The 15814-nt window shown below is 40.0% G+C and overlaps 1 protein-coding gene across 6 annotated transcripts in view; it reads left to right on the top strand.

The window, feature by feature from the left end:
* slc12a7b (solute carrier family 12 member 7b) overlaps positions 1 to 15814 on the top strand; it is a 73493-nt gene that overhangs the window by 36013 nt on the left and 21666 nt on the right. For all 6 annotated transcript variants that reach the window (XM_054764981.1, XM_054764980.1, XM_054764978.1 and 3 more), the window contains exons 2-5: positions 5352 to 5446; positions 9085 to 9216; positions 10818 to 10964; positions 14333 to 14387. In XM_054764981.1, the coding sequence (XP_054620956.1) occupies positions 5352 to 5446; positions 9085 to 9216; positions 10818 to 10964; positions 14333 to 14387 (429 nt within the window). The remainder of the gene's footprint in view (positions 1 to 5351; positions 5447 to 9084; positions 9217 to 10817; positions 10965 to 14332; positions 14388 to 15814) is intronic.

The following is a 15814-nucleotide window of genomic DNA, read 5'->3' as shown; positions in this document are numbered from 1 at the left end:
CAAAAAGGAAATGTGGACCATGTCCCCTAGGACAATTTGCAACAGAACATTGGAAGCACACATCCGCTTTACACACACATATATTGACATTTCCACACCACGTCACAATTGGGCAGATGCTGAAAAACAGGAAACATTCACAACAACGACACGACTCCGATATGAACCCAATTAAGGCGAGATGAGATGAGACACTACAACGTAAACAGCATTTTGTTAATTACTTTATCTTAAATGTAATCATGGGAACTCGTGTTGTGTGCCGCAAACTGCTTGACTGCGTCTGTCTTTTATTTGTTCTTCATTTTTCGTGTGCAGTGGCAGTGAGCAGTGTAATATCTGATATCATCATTACCTGTACGATGCACTTTATGGTACTATAGTTCCATAGCCTGGTTATTGCTGTGCCTAACCACTGATGTTAATTGTCTTTCTTCGTGCTGTGGATATTGCGGTGTAGCAACTGCGGTATTTGTTTTCCACTGAGAGAATTTTTATTTGCATGTGGCACGCTTGTTTTCACTCTGAACGCTGATAAGCTTGGTTCAACTCCAGGTCAAAGAAGTTTTTGAGTTGAATTTTCCTCCATAAATTCAACATTTAAGATGGGATTGTAGTGTAGACTTCAAGAGGTTTCACAAAACGGATGGCATTACGTCGAAAACTTCCATTTTGGACATTGGACATACATTGCAGTCAATGACTGCCTGGAGTCTGTTGTTTGTGGACCACCAAATTTATCTTAGCTCCCAGGAGTTAACCTCCCCAGAGATGCTTTGCCAGACCTTCACTTGCTGCTTGTTGGTGGGTCGTGATGCCTTCAGTTCCGTGAGTGAAAAGTATTAGTTTGAAGGATATTCAGTGTTTGTGTCTTCAGTTACTTTCATAGTCTGTTTATGGTTATTCATCACTGTTCATCTACACTATGAACCGCTATCTTGACGCTGATGTTCTCGTCCTCCGATTTTGGATCAACGATTGCAATAAAAGTGACTCTAATGATTAGATTCGATTCAGCTACAATTACCCTTTTTGCTTGCAACAAAGAAAGCTAGCAAGCTGAATGCATAGAAGCATAATTCTGGTTTAAACCCTAAATAGGCCTGTCAGGATAATCAATCAACCGCATGATAAATAGAAACAAACTTGATCATTTTGCCAGCCTTGATAAATTGACATGTGCATGCATTCACTCCATGCATCTGTCTCTGGTTCTATAGCGGAATGAACAGAGTGAGTGAACCCTGCTGTCAGTCATTCAGTCTCTTTGTCCCAGTGAGGAGAGGCTCGCTAAGCACTAGCGAGTGCAGTACTTGCTAGCTCTTGTGTGTCGTGTGCTACACGATCGAATACTTTCTTTGTGCCTGTTGTGTATGAAACACGATCTGATGCCCATTTCAGCCCGTCTGCGCGTCGTCATTTTGTGACGTGAAAATGGTTGTGACAAAGACAATTTAAATAAATAATCCGAAACGCTGGAACTTACGTTTCAGCGACTCCCGAAATATAACATGTACTTTGACCAAACTCCGACAAAACGCTACACCTCATTACACGTAAACACGGTGTTGCTAAAAGTGAATCAAGGGTATATGCAAATGAGCTGACGTCTGCATTGACACACCATTTTCTTCTCCAATATTCAAACAATAATAAGTGACACTGATTCAAAATCAGAAATATCATGATTGTGATTTTTATTTAAGTGCAATTTTGCTAGAAGAGACTGTCAATTTTAATTTTATTGAGGGTTTTTTTGTCTTTTTTGTTTGTTTAATTTATGATGTTAGTTTCCTGAGTTAGTTTGTTTATTTTATTTAAAAGCTCTTCACATGCCACATCACATTAATAATAATTGTAATTGCAGTAATGACTTGCGATCATATCTTAAAGCCGTGTTCATGTCACTGCAAGTTTTGACGGCAGATTGTAAGAACGTTGAATGCATATTTTTTGACCAAAAAATCTGCTCATTTTTAAATACATTGTTATTGACCCTTTTTTGTTAGAAAACCTCACTTGATATGTTCTGTGTCTCACTTGGGCTCAGTTGCAAAGAGCTGCAGAGTACAAGGACATAGTGACTTTCGCTGTGATTACAACAGACTAATCCACGGTGCAAGCCTCTTATTACCCTTCCAGCTGCAGTAACAGTAAAAGTTACCCATCAAATTCCTGCTATAGCCAAAGTTCTGTTGGCGGTGGTGGTGGCGGCGCCACAGATGAATACAGAACACATGGCATGGGCTAGCTCGATGCTAATTCACATCGGAAATCCCATATATGCTCTCGGCATTAGCAATTTACATGGCGATTAGAAGTAATTACACAATTAAATGTTCATTTCACTTAAACAGATCATGCATCATGAGCATAATATTTTCTGCAGCCCAACAAGGGCTATGGCTGCCGCATGGCACGTCCCAATGGCAGTAGCTACTTCTGAGACAAATTGAACGTGAATGCATGCTTGCAAATGAGACTCATGTAATGTAAGAAATATTGTTGCAAATTTGCACTAAAAATACAAATGTTAAAAAGTCATAACCTTTTGAAAAGGAATTAGCAAGATAAAGCTGGCAAGTGACCAGTGTTTACACAATTTCCAATTTAAGTTTATTCATTTAATTTGCAAGAAATTAAATGAATAAACTTAAATTGGAAATGGTTTCAAGTTGTTGGAGATGTTATTAAAGCTCATTTGATCTGTTTTGATAATCGGTCGATTGTATGCAGAATGCTGATGCCAGCAACTTACACAGTGGTTTGTACAGATAAATAAATATTTCTCAATAGAATTTCACATACGGAGGACCACTAAAAGCTGAGAGCTGACAATTTAATATTAAAAGAAGCAGATACAAACAATTGTAATGCCAGCACTGGAGAGAATGGTCAACCCCCCATAGCCAAGGTCTAGCGAGGTCCAAGCGGTCTCTAAAGTGAAAGTGAGTTCCTCTTCCTCTTCCTCATATGCCTGCTGGGGGGGGCGGCCCCAATGATCAATAACTTCCTATTAAGTGTTTGTTGGTGGATTGGTCTGATCATGGCTAGGAGGCTGGGTGTCTCAGCCAGGAGACACAAGGCTGAGTCATAATGAAACCGTGTGTGTGTGTGTGTGTGTGTGTGTGTGTGTGTGTGTGTGTGTGTGTGTGTGTGTGAGAGAGAGCGATTAACTCAAAAGAACGGTGTCTTTCTCCAATTGAAAGGTCTTGTGAGTGTGCTAGCTCTCTGTTGTAGATAAGCACATGCATGTTGCAGTACCCATCCAGAACAGAGTAGAAAATACTCCATTCCTAACAGGAAGCTTTCAGGTTTGACTCTCTGTTCGAAAGCCCACAATTATTACCTATACTGTGTGTCTTTGTTTCTTTGTTTTTGTTTTTCTTGCCAGGCATTAGGATTTTTCACTTTGCCACAGCAAATAAATCCACCAAATCAAAGACTACCTGCCGTGTTCTTGAGCTTGAACACACACATCCATACCTTTTGCCACTCTAAACCAGAAAATAAATTCCATCTATTTAATCTTTTTCATCTTCTCTGCATGGTTTTACTATTTCATTGGTGCTGTTGCTGATATTGACACTTTTTACTCGGATTTTGTGATTTTGCCCTTCATTGGTTGATTGTGATTCTAATAACTTGGACAAAGATTGTTAAATTGTGAACAATATAACGATATCTAAATAAAACAATGTAAGACAATGTAAAAGTATTAACAAATAATACAAATATTCCTTGTTATTGAATTGTTAGAGCAAAATAAAATCAATAGTGCAACATGAGTAAGCAAATGCAAAATTGGCTTGGCTTTTTTGTGCCCAAAGTCCTCCTGTGTCCTGAAACTGGCCAATATCAATCTTATATATATCTTATATACAGTATATCTTGTCGCATCTTTATATATATATATATATATATATATATATATATATATATATATATATATATATATATATATACAGTATATATCATCGGTCCGATACCGGTACTACCCTTGGTATTGATACTATTGCTGTTTGGATTGATCCGCACAGCCATAGACCAGAGTACCCAACTGCAAGTGTGAACACACACTTGAGGTTATTCTGACCCTAGAGCAGTGCAAAGAAACATGTCGCTTTGGCATTTGACCTGATTTACCTGGGTCATCTTGTCTTTTACATCCTTCCAAAGCTCCAAGGATCCGTGTTTCACATAATTTTTAATGATCAGTAATTGAAAATGATTAAAAGCCGTCGTTTGGTGCAAGTGCATTTCCTGCTCTTAACAAAGTGTGTACTTGGTAAGCAGGACAGGACTGTCATCTATTTGTGGCAGTGGTGGGTGGACACCAAATTTGCATAATTGGATGATGCATTAGCAGAAAGTCATAAAAAAAAAAACATGAAAAGCAGAAAAAGTATGTTTAGAACTGTGAATTAACTTTCTTCTGTTACTTTTTCTTTTTGTTAATGTCACAAACAAGACCGAGCCGCCTGCACGGCAGCACTCACCGCTCATTAGAGCGATAAGTGCTTTCGTGTCAGAGTCTCGGAAGACGCTTCACTAGATCTGTTGCTCCTTTTGAAAAATTATCTCGAAGGTTTAAAATATTCGTGAAATATAGCGACAAAGTCAGTAAATTGGCCACACCCATCCCACCTGCTCTGTCATCTTATTCTCTGGCAGACGGGGTGCGTTGCATAGTCGTCCCTCGCGGTTGGATTATCACTCCCTCGCTACATATATCGCGTTTTTTCCAAAGTTAATTAATTAATAAATGATCTGTGTTTTGTGGCAGATTATGGTCTATTATTAGTCAAAACATATTGAAATACAAGTGATCTGACAAGTCCTGAGACATTACCTTACATTACATTACCTGAACACGGCATGGAGTCATCAAGTCAGGCGTGGCACCTCCCACATGATTGGGTGAAATAAAAGTTCTCCTCCCATTCCGTGTGAAAGTGGTATGTTTTGACTTAAGTTTAGAGGAGAGAAATTTCGGTTAGCTCATTAGCTTGATAGCTCGTTAGCTGAGAGTAAGAGTTGCAATGTGGTGTACACAACTATAGGGGTGTTATTTCATGTCTACAGGGCTCTTAATGGTAAAAAACTATTTTTTTAACTACGAAAATATAGTACCAATGGAACCAATGAAGCGCTATAAACGAGGGGCGACTGTCATGTGCCTATGAGCAAGGGTGAACAGTTCGCACCAAATCTATTTGTGGCAGTCCAAATGTATCTGTGGCGGGCCACCACAAATCTATGAACGTATGGTGTGTACTTCTAAGAAAATGATGGCAGCGTGGTGGCGGGGACGACAAGTGACAGCTTTTCTGTTTTTTGTGTTTCCACAGGCGATGGCGTCCCGAAGGAAAACAGTCCATTCATCAACAACACAGACAATGACAAGAGCAACAGTTACGATGGCACCAACATGGCACTTTTCGAGGCAAGCCATGTTGTTTTTCCCACTTAGTAGTCAGACATGAGGTCCTCATACAGGTTGATGTCGTTTATATGCTGCTGTGTAAACATACAGATGGATGCTTCCAGTATGTGTACGACATGGTTGTGACTCTCTATAGCTATATTTTGCTGTTCCACCCGCCTACTCGGATTTGTCTGGGCTTGTGAAGTGATGAGAAGCATGTGAGGTGAGGGTCTTAAACCACGGGTCTCACACACAATTTACCTGGGGGCCGCTGGAGGTAGAGCTTGGGTGAGGTTGGGCCACATCAAGTATTAGGAGTAGGGCTGGGAGTCTCAGGGTACCTCACGATACGACACGTGATGCATGGCTCACAATAACCATAATATCTTGATACGGTGATTGGGTGAACCAAATAAATAAAGAAATAATTTCATGGTTTATATTTTGCTGCATTCAGCTGGGATAGGCTCCAGCTTACCTGTGACCCTAATGAAGACAAGCATTATAGAAAATGGGTGGAATTTTTTTACCACATTTTTTTAAGTGAGTTTTTTTATGAGTAACATTGGCTTGTCGCAGGCTGTAATACAGTAATCTTTGAAGACAAGTCGCGGGCTGCAAAATGTGACTCGGCGGGCCGCAAATGACCCACGGGCCACGAGTTTGAGACCCCTGTCTTAGAGGGTCAAATGCAGACAGCAAGTCAAAAATTACATTACAATATGTAACATACAGTCGATGCCTGACGATTTTTTAAAATTTTGAAGTAAAATTTTCGTCAATACAATCTTCCCTCATTTATCGAGGTTAATTGGTTCCAGACCCGGCCACGATAATTGAATTTCCGCAAAGAAGGATTCAAAATTAATAGATGGAATATTTCCCCAGTTTTGGCATAGAAAACCTGTTAACGATCTTTTAAATCTGGTTTTTAACATTCCTGGAGACCTGAAGACATGAAATAACACCCATATAGTCACCTTCACATTTGCGTTACCCAATATAATAAGATATAATAAGAATAAATAAGACGTAAATAAAACTCCTGCTCGAGCAGTGTCACAGTAAATGTGTTCCCTAGGGAACCTTAGGGGCCAGTCTAGTGCCTCTTTCACCGAACAATTACTGACGCCAACTTAGAATACAGTGCTACATTCACAATTAGAATGCTTCTTCTGCCTTGTATTTGCATTTTAGTTCATTTAGCTAGTTCAATTAGCCTTTTTATGCTTCAAAATGCTTAATTTAGGCCAAGAATAAGTACAATTTGCTTAAATATGCGTATTTGTTTTACTAATAATAGACCGTATTCAACCACGAAACAGCGATCATTTATTAATACATTTTTGAAAAAAGGCGGAAGTGACGTTGCGGAAGTTCGCCGGCGAGGATACCTTATAAAGAGTCTGGCGACGTGTATTATGTTTGACTCCAGATGCCGCGAACATGCTCCGGTAAGTTTGAATGCTTATGTTTTGTTGTTCAGTGTCACAGGGCTACTGGTCAAGCATGTAGCAGTATAAATATGGAGTAACAGTACAGTATAGGCAAAATACATGAAAAAATAGACCAGTCAGCTTGTGTTCGTATCTCTGAAAGTTCGCATGTCGGATGTTCGTAAGTTGGGAACCTAGTGTATACCCAATATTTTTTCTACAATGAGTTTAGAAAAAGTCAAATTCAAATATGCGTGCAAAGTTGTTTCATTAAAATTTTCAAAATCTTAAAAAATCTTAAAAAATTAGCACCTTAATAAAACAGTCCATTCTCTTTTTGAAATAAATGTAGAAAAAGTAAAATATAATCATCCATCTTCTTTATAACAAAGCTTTATCTATGCTCAAATCCTCAGCTAATACCAAAAGAACAAAATATGAAATAAAGTACATTGTTTAAGAGGACATTTAGGGGCTCTTTGTCGGTTTAATACCTGATTAGTTATGTCTTTCACAGCACTAATGGTACAGTTAGCTCATTGTCTACATCAGGGGTCACCAACGTGGTGCCCGCGGGCACCAGGTAGCCCCCCACGACCACAGGAGGTGCCCGCAAGCCTGCTTTTCATTCAGGTTTTCAGTTAATAATGAAAGAACAGTAGAAAGAAAGGCATGTGGACACCAGCGTTTTGTTCATGTTCTGGTAAAACAAGCATATTTGCTTTGTTTGGGTTTAAAATAAGCTCTGAAAATAAATGTTACAAAAATGAGTAGCTCTTGGCCATTTTCATTTTGTAAAAGTAGCTCTCACAAGGAAAAACGTTGGTGACCGCTGGTCTCCATTTTCCACAGGAAATGATGATGCTCCATCTTTTACATGAACTGGGTTTGTAGTTTTCTTAGGGTTACATTTCAGTGACATCGCCGATGTTGTTGGTCAGTTAAATGTGGCTTAAATGTAGCCACTCCTCGGCCAGCTGCAGATGGTGCTTATTGTGAGGGGTAGCTGTTCCGGGGCTCGGTGTTAGCCGCTTCTTCCAGAGGCTGGTGCAGGCGGCCTGTGGTAAGGTGTAGCTAGCTCGCATTACAGTGCAAGTCCAATCTATATCGATATGAATGATATGTTTGCATTTGATATCTTGCTTAAAAGAAATATTGATATTTAAAAAATATGGATAGGCCTACGTAGCCCAGCCCTAGGTAACAGTAATGTTAAATTTATCACTTTCATTCGTCATTTATGTGTTTTGTGTTAACGTTTTTGGCTGTCTGGAGCGGATTCATTGGATTTACATTATTTTCTGTGGGAAAATTTGCTCTGGTTAGAGTCCCTTTAGGTTTGAGTCGGACCTTAAAATGTTACCGTAAAACACATTTTATAGACAATGATTATAGTTCTATATGCAGAAAATGATGCAAAAATAATTACAAATGAATGGACAACTGAATATTTAATGTCACTTTTACCTAACTGCAAAAAGGGAGGGGCCTTCAGGCTGCCGTAGCTATGGGTAAAGTAAGTATTGCAAGATTTTGTCTTGGGACGTGATCCAAGATGGCTGCGTAAACAACCAAGCACAAAAACAACAGCTTGTTGCGCTTCCCAATTGCATGCTAACCAAGCAGGCGAACGCAAACCAAGGCAAAATTTTAGCAAAAAAAATGTGGATGTTAACGGAAAAACGTGTTAACCGAGGTACCTCTCAAATAAGCCAAATTTGACCAAACAGCAGTGCATACATGTGATGACGTAATATCGTGACATCATTGCAAGATGGCTGCGCCCTGTCAACTTTGTTTACAAGTTGGTGAACACAAGATAAAATATGACCGTGAGGCAAGCAGTATAGATTATTTAGATGCGGCTTGGAGAAAGGTAAAGACCGCTAGCCCCCAGGGCTAGCCTGACGACCAGCCTGAAGGTTGCACTGTGATTCCTGATTCCATCTGATCACCTTACATTATCATTCATTAGTAGTGAGTACCTACAGCATGTGAAAAATACCACTGATCACTACATAGTTATTTTTAAGACCCTCACTTTCATTGGCAGAGGTCATTATTGGAATACTTCAACAAATTCTTTGTTCATTGGAAACATTGTGTTTTTATGTATGTGTTAAACAATTAGGAATCTTAGGAACTTAGGAATCCTTCAACCTGTTGGGAAGCAGAACATCTTATTGTTCAGCATGTTAAATCCTTGCATTATGATTGCAGGAGGAGATGGACAGCAACCCCATGGTGTCATCGCTTCTCAATAAACTGGCAAATTACACCAATCTCACCCAGGGGGCCCAGGAACACGAGGAGGCAGATGATGATGAGAGTTCCAAGAAGAAAGCTGTCAAGGTATTTTTAGAGTGCCTCCATCTGTTCAGAATGCAGGTTAGAATCGTAAGGTGACCCGTGTGCAAAGGTTGAATCGAGGCAACTGGACTTCTTCTTGTAGTTGAAGACATTTCACCTTTAATCCAAACGGATTCTTTATTTCAGAAGTCAGGAGAAGAAGTCCATTTGCCTCGATTCAACCCGGATGACTGAGAATCCAGTGTTTCCAGGAGGCTAGTGGGAATGTTGCTCCAGGTGGTGAAGATGGCTTCACCGAGGGCATCCACTGTCTGGAACCGATGTCCATTTTTGTAAACTTCCCTTGCCATCCATCCCCAAATGTTCTCATTTGGATTTAGATCAGGGGAACACGTAGGATGGTCCAAAGGAGTGAGCTTATTCCTCTGGAAGAAGTCCTTCGTCAGGCACGCATTGTGAACTGCAGCGTTGTCCTGTTGAAAAAGCCAGTCATTACCACACCGACGAGGGCCTTCATGTCGTCGTTTGACACCCCTACACAACCTGAAGTTCCATTGTTCCATTGAAGGATCAGAATGGAGTCGCTGCTCCTTCACACTGAGAGGAGCCAGTTGAGGCGGCTCGGGCATCTAGTCCGGACGCCTCCCTGGTGAGGTATTCCGGACATGCCCAACCGGGAGAAGGCCCTTGTGCAGACCTAGGACACAATGAAGGCATTATGTCTCACAGCTGGCCTGGAAACCCTTTGGTGTCCTCCCGGTAGAACTGGAAGAGGTGGCCGGAGACCGGGAAGTCTGGACTTCCCTACTGAGACTGCTGCTCCTGTGTCCTGGACCCGGATGAGTGGAAGAAAACAGATAGATGGATGGAAACATTTTTTTGTCTCACTCCCTTTCTTCCTTTTGCATTTTGAAGGTCTGCTTAGAACCTACTTTAGATTGAACAGTGCAAAATGTACATTATTGCAATTTTTGAACTGGTGTTAACATTTTGATCAGGAGTATATATATTATATCTCAAAAAGTGAACTTAATTTGACAGGTTTTTACTAGATAATACAGTAAGATGCACACATTGAATATCAAGAGTATGGGAACGTGCCTCCTTGTTTACCTCCCAGACGACCTCCTCAACAAACAAACACAGCAAAACAACACAACAAAAAGACTCAAACACCCATATAATATGAAATCTTTTCATCTTCTGGAGGTGCTAGGACGTAGTCCCTATGATTACCGTAATGGCCCATATATACAGCAAGTGCAGAGTATGTCGCTTCAGAAAGCATTGGAATAATTTTGATAGTTCAACCCTTACTGTCCGGTGAATTGAAAACAGCTTTGCAAATCCTATTTCCGGCTGGCAAATCCTATTTCTGGCTGGTGTTTGTCTACACAGCTAACTGTTGGGTATTGTGTGATTGTCAAATTGATCTGCGGGCCTGCACATTCTCTGTTTGATGCGTGACCCTGGTAGTCAGTATGAAACGGTCTCCCCAGAAAGTATTCATCATCAGCACGAGCCTGAATGTTTGTTATCCCAATTGAGCGATCTCTTCATGAGGATCCTTAATAGGCAGAAGTTGGTATTCTCCTCTTACCCCTTCTTTTAACATTGCCTAATCTCACTCTCCCTCTTTCTAGAGCCCTCAGATGGGGACCTTCATGGGCGTCTATCTTCCCTGCATCCAGAACATTCTGGGGGTAATCCTGTTTCTTCGTCTTACGTGGATCGTCGGCACGGCTGGCATCTTAGAGTCCTTGGCCATTGTTGGCTTATGCTGCTCATGTGTGAGTATACAAAACTCAAATATACTCATGTCAAACACTACAAACCAGGGATGGGTGTTATAATCTCGGTAAATCTATGAACTGTTTGTTAAAATTCTGTTGAGTGTGCAGATTGTTGATTAAGGCAAAATGGAGTGCAGTACTTGACTGCTGCCAGCAGAGGCACGGTTGATTCAGCCTCAGCTAGTGTGTGACCTGAAGAAGAACAGCATAACATTGGATATGGGAAGTTGAGCTACAACCACACAGACTTCTGTTAGTATAGAACTGACAGTATAGAACATTTTGATTAAATATCCTATTTTCAAAATAAGATTTAATTGATTTATTGACGGTTAATTTTTACACATAGTTGATCATGGAAGTGTCAAATCAAGGGGTTTTAGTCAAATGCCCATTCCTTCAAGGGGCGAGTCATACTGCAAATTTTTGATTGATCTGATCTGATACCAAGTAAATACAGGGCAAGTATTGGCGATACTGATATTTTATGCTTTGTATAAATATAACAATTTCAATAATGTAACAATGCAAATAACACAACGACATAGAAGACTGTCTATACTGATACTATTCTTGGTGTCGATACAATCGATATTAAGATGGATCCTCTCACCCCAATTCCTACTAGAATCTAATTTTAGAGTTGGCCTCATTCTTGACGTGGGTAGCATTTGCATTTCATCAAGAGATTTTAGATTTAAGTGATAGAGCAGTCACTTGCAAGATTATATAACTTAATGTGGAAGCATTGGTGTGTGTGTGTGTGTGTGTGTGTGTGTGAAATGAATTGACAGCAGTAATGAAGGACCAGCATTTCCACTGCTTAGCGTGTAATCCGTCCATCTGCAAAGCGTCATACTGCGATGTACGCTCTCACATACACTGGCGCTAGTTTGCAATCCCGAGCCAGACAATGGATTACCTCAGATTAATCAGGGAAAGTACAGGCAGAAACCTTGAGTACGATCTCGACTGTATGATTTTTACCTCCTTCCTGATGGAATACTGCACTGACACACCACGTCCAGTTGCATTCACGGTGGTGGCTTGGATCACATGCCAAATAATCAATCCAAAATGGGTGTAACATATTGATTCACAGCCAACTGTCAGCCACAGAAGATGTTATGGATTCATATGAGATTTAAGTCACCGCTAAACTGTGTCGCTAGTGAAGTAGAAACTCCCATTACTGATATTAAGTGCATTTGAAAGGTTCCCTCTTTGCTTTTACATAAGAAGTGGACTAAGCTTAGTCAAAGAGATTAATGTTCATTTTCGCTGCTTAGACCACATCAGACTGTGTGCGGAGAGATCCAAATTGTCTACCCGCTCAAAGGTCACAGTTCGTGCACTATAGGTCAACTAACCTCCAGCATTAAACGCAAATGTCAGAGCTTAAAAACAATATGCTGTATTTTTGCTTAAGTACCTACGAGTTTATGTTTTCAACATTTAACAATATAGACGGTAAAATGTAGATCAACAGAATTGGTCGGAATCTTTTTTTTTTTTCTCTGGTCACAGAAGGCTTTTTATATGCCAGTTGTACGCAACAGGAACAGGAAGTGTCTCAAATCAAATACTGGTGCATGTCTGTGAATGTTGTCGTTCATCCAGGTCACTGAATTCTCAGGACGTTGGATTGATCGCAACTGTCTTAGAAGACGTTTCTCCTGTCATCCAAGCAGGCTTCATTGGTTCATGTCCAAAGGCTAGATAGGACAACTCTAGTCTGATTGTCTTAAAAGACGCTTCGCCTTTCATCCGATCAAGCTTCATCAGTACATGCCTAAAGACTAGGTAGGACACTTCCAGGCTAGATTCAGACTAAAGATGGTCTGTCTGGTCTTTGAGCAAGAACTGATGAAGCCTGTTTGGATGCTCAGCTGTATTGAGCCAGAATGGAGCTGTCCTATCCAGTGCTAGTCCTATCTAGTTTTTGAGCAAGAACCGATAAAGTCTGCTCAGTCAGTTGCACAGTCCAGCTGCAATGAATTCAACGCCCTAAGATCTGCATCAGTGCATTTGAATGGCTGCGTTTCAATTCAATATGTATGCTGTACTGTAGTACACTGTGTACTTAGTTCCTGGTACAACCCAGGTGATATTACATGTAGATATATTTAATGAGGACACAGGAGACGGGAAAAGTCTCCCAAATTTATTAATAAACTAAAAAGGGATGAAAGAACCCTTCTGTACCCAAAGAAAAGGTCGTAATGCACCGGCCCAAACAAACCAAAGGACAGTGAGGTGAATAGACCAACCCCATACAGAGCCGTCGTCCTGTCACCTCACCACTACACCGAAATGAGAAAAAACACACAACTAAACCCTAGACAAAACCAAAGACAGGACAGCCAGTCACACCAGGACAAACAAGAAACTAAGACTGACGGAAGAAAAAACCCAGGCTGCTGTTCAGCGTCACGCCAGCAGCGAGAAGCAGCTGAGTAGTCCAGCAGCATGAGGAGCGGAAGATGAGCCTGCAGCGGACTAATGGCGCACTGCATTTTGCCGTGCTTCTCAGTGGAAAGCACTTATGCACTCAAAATGCTAAGTAAGTGTGCGAATTCAAACACAGACATTTTTGATTATGGAGCATATCATGCAAATGTTGGGAAAATCATGATTTCGACATTCCTTTCAGAACCATCTTCCTCCCTCCAATGTCCCCTACTTTGTTTAATTAAGTCAGGTATTTCTGGTAGCGTTCACGTAAAGAAGTGGTATAGCTGCTTTGGATTTAAGAGGAAGTGAGGGGTAAAATTAACAGCTAATTGGCTTTACTCCAGCTTGTCTGCCATTTTAAACCGGATGCCCGGCCAAGAGCCGGAGGTTTATCTTCGTCATGGATAGTCACGGATTTTCCCCCCGCCGGACCTGCTCTGTTCCTTCCCCTTTCTTTCTTTTCCACCACTTTTTGTTTCCCATTCTCCCACCTTCAAGCATTCACCTTGCTCTTGTTGTTAGTTAACCTCCATGTCTCTGTTATCTTGCGTTGTGTCCTTCCTTATTATCCTCATTGAGAAGCTGTTAGATAAGCGGCTGATGAAAATGGCATCGTCCATAATGACTGATTTCACGGAAAAGCTTGTATCCATTACCAATCCCAGAGACTCAGAGCATAAGCCTTTAAGAAGTATTTTAACAGACTGGCTTTACCCAACTGGCCGAATCATACAAGTATGTTGTGATGGAAAGGTATTGGTTGTTGATGGTAAAAATGTTATTGATATGTCGCAAATGTGACAGTTACAAATCCACAGTCAAAGTTACAAATCTATAAATGATGGCACCCATCCATGAGTTGAGTTTGTGGGCGTTTATGTTGATGGTTTTGTTCTTGTGTTCTGTTTCAGACCATGCTGACAGCCATATCCATGAGTGCAATTGCTACGAATGGCGTTGTGCCAGGTATGATGCTTTTGTTGCTCGTGCACTTACAGTCGAGCCCTGCATTTTGCGGGGATTACGCTCCATGACCACCTGCCTATGGCAAAAGTAAGCAAATAATTGAGACGCCCATAAAAATTCCTATTCTTGACACATGGCTCGTTCCCCCAACAAACCCTCCTGCTAGCGTGAGGTTGACGTTCTCTGATTTCGGATCAACACACTAATTTTAAAAAAAGCCATAATTTCACAAGAATAAAGTAATAGTATGAGGAAAATTTTCATTTTAGTAGCATGAAGTTGTTTTTTTATTAAGTCAAAAACAATGAATAGAGTTGTAATTTTTGGAAACTTAGGTTGGGGGGAAATTTATAACATGGGGATAAAGTCAAAATATTAGGAGAAGAAAAAAATACAAGAAGAAAATTGAAATATTTTGAAAATTAGAGGAAAAAAATAGTTTTCTAATGAGAAAAAGGTTGCAATTTTATGAGAATAAACTTTGAAAATGAGGAAAAATATCATTTTAGTAACAATGTTGAAATAAAGAAAAAATGCATTCTTAGATATAAAAAGAAAATTTACAAGCGAAAAGCTGAAATGAAATAGTTGAAAAAAAAAACAGCAGAAATGGAAAAAACAGCTGTAATTTTACGGGAATAAAGTCAAAATATTAAGAAAAAATGTCATAATTGAATGGAGAACAAAAGTTGCATTTTTAAAGGAATAAACTCGTATTATTATGGAAAAATGTTCATTTTTAGTAGCATTTCACCTATATTACTATACTTTATATAGCTTCTTAGCATATCTCTGTGTTGGTTCACAAAATACCAAAGTGGCCCTTGCATCCTTTCGTTTTTCAGTATGTGGCCCTCGCTGGAAAAAGTTTGGACACCCCTGCTCTAAATTGTGCACCCTCAAATAGTGGCCTTCATTCTGCCTCTATTAGTTGCTGGGTGTGAACAAATAAATGCCTTTTGCTGAATCAATGTCTGTCTCGGGTAAGAAATACTGCAAATGTTGGTATCAATCCGATACCAAGTAAATATAAGGCCAGTGTTGTCGAAACCGATAAACTTTTACATTTTTCACAATCATTGAATGATTTTGTGATTTGTTTTTTTCTTTAATTTATCTTGTGTCATAATCGTCATATAATCAGACTAAAACACAGGATAAAGACAAACATTTTTTTAATCAACAAACAAATTAGTGAATAATATAAGATGTTTATATTATATAATCTGTCTGGATCGATTCGACCACCTGCAATCAGGGGAAAAAAGTATTAGGTGTTTTTTTTATAGTCGTATAATATGCCTACCAGCAATATACTGTAAATGTTTATTGTTAATTCAGGAGACAATAGTTCATCCTTCCATTGAGCTCTGTTTGGGTTGCGACTACTTTTGTTCCCTTAAAGCTCACGGCTTGTTTGTTTTGTT

Source organism: Dunckerocampus dactyliophorus, chromosome 21 (genome assembly GCF_027744805.1).
Source record: "Dunckerocampus dactyliophorus isolate RoL2022-P2 chromosome 21, RoL_Ddac_1.1, whole genome shotgun sequence".
In the NCBI taxonomy this organism is placed as follows: Eukaryota; Metazoa; Chordata; class Actinopteri; order Syngnathiformes; family Syngnathidae; genus Dunckerocampus; species Dunckerocampus dactyliophorus.
The sequence above is the reverse complement of the archived record's forward strand: the minus strand, read 5'-3'. Positions and strand labels throughout refer to the sequence as shown.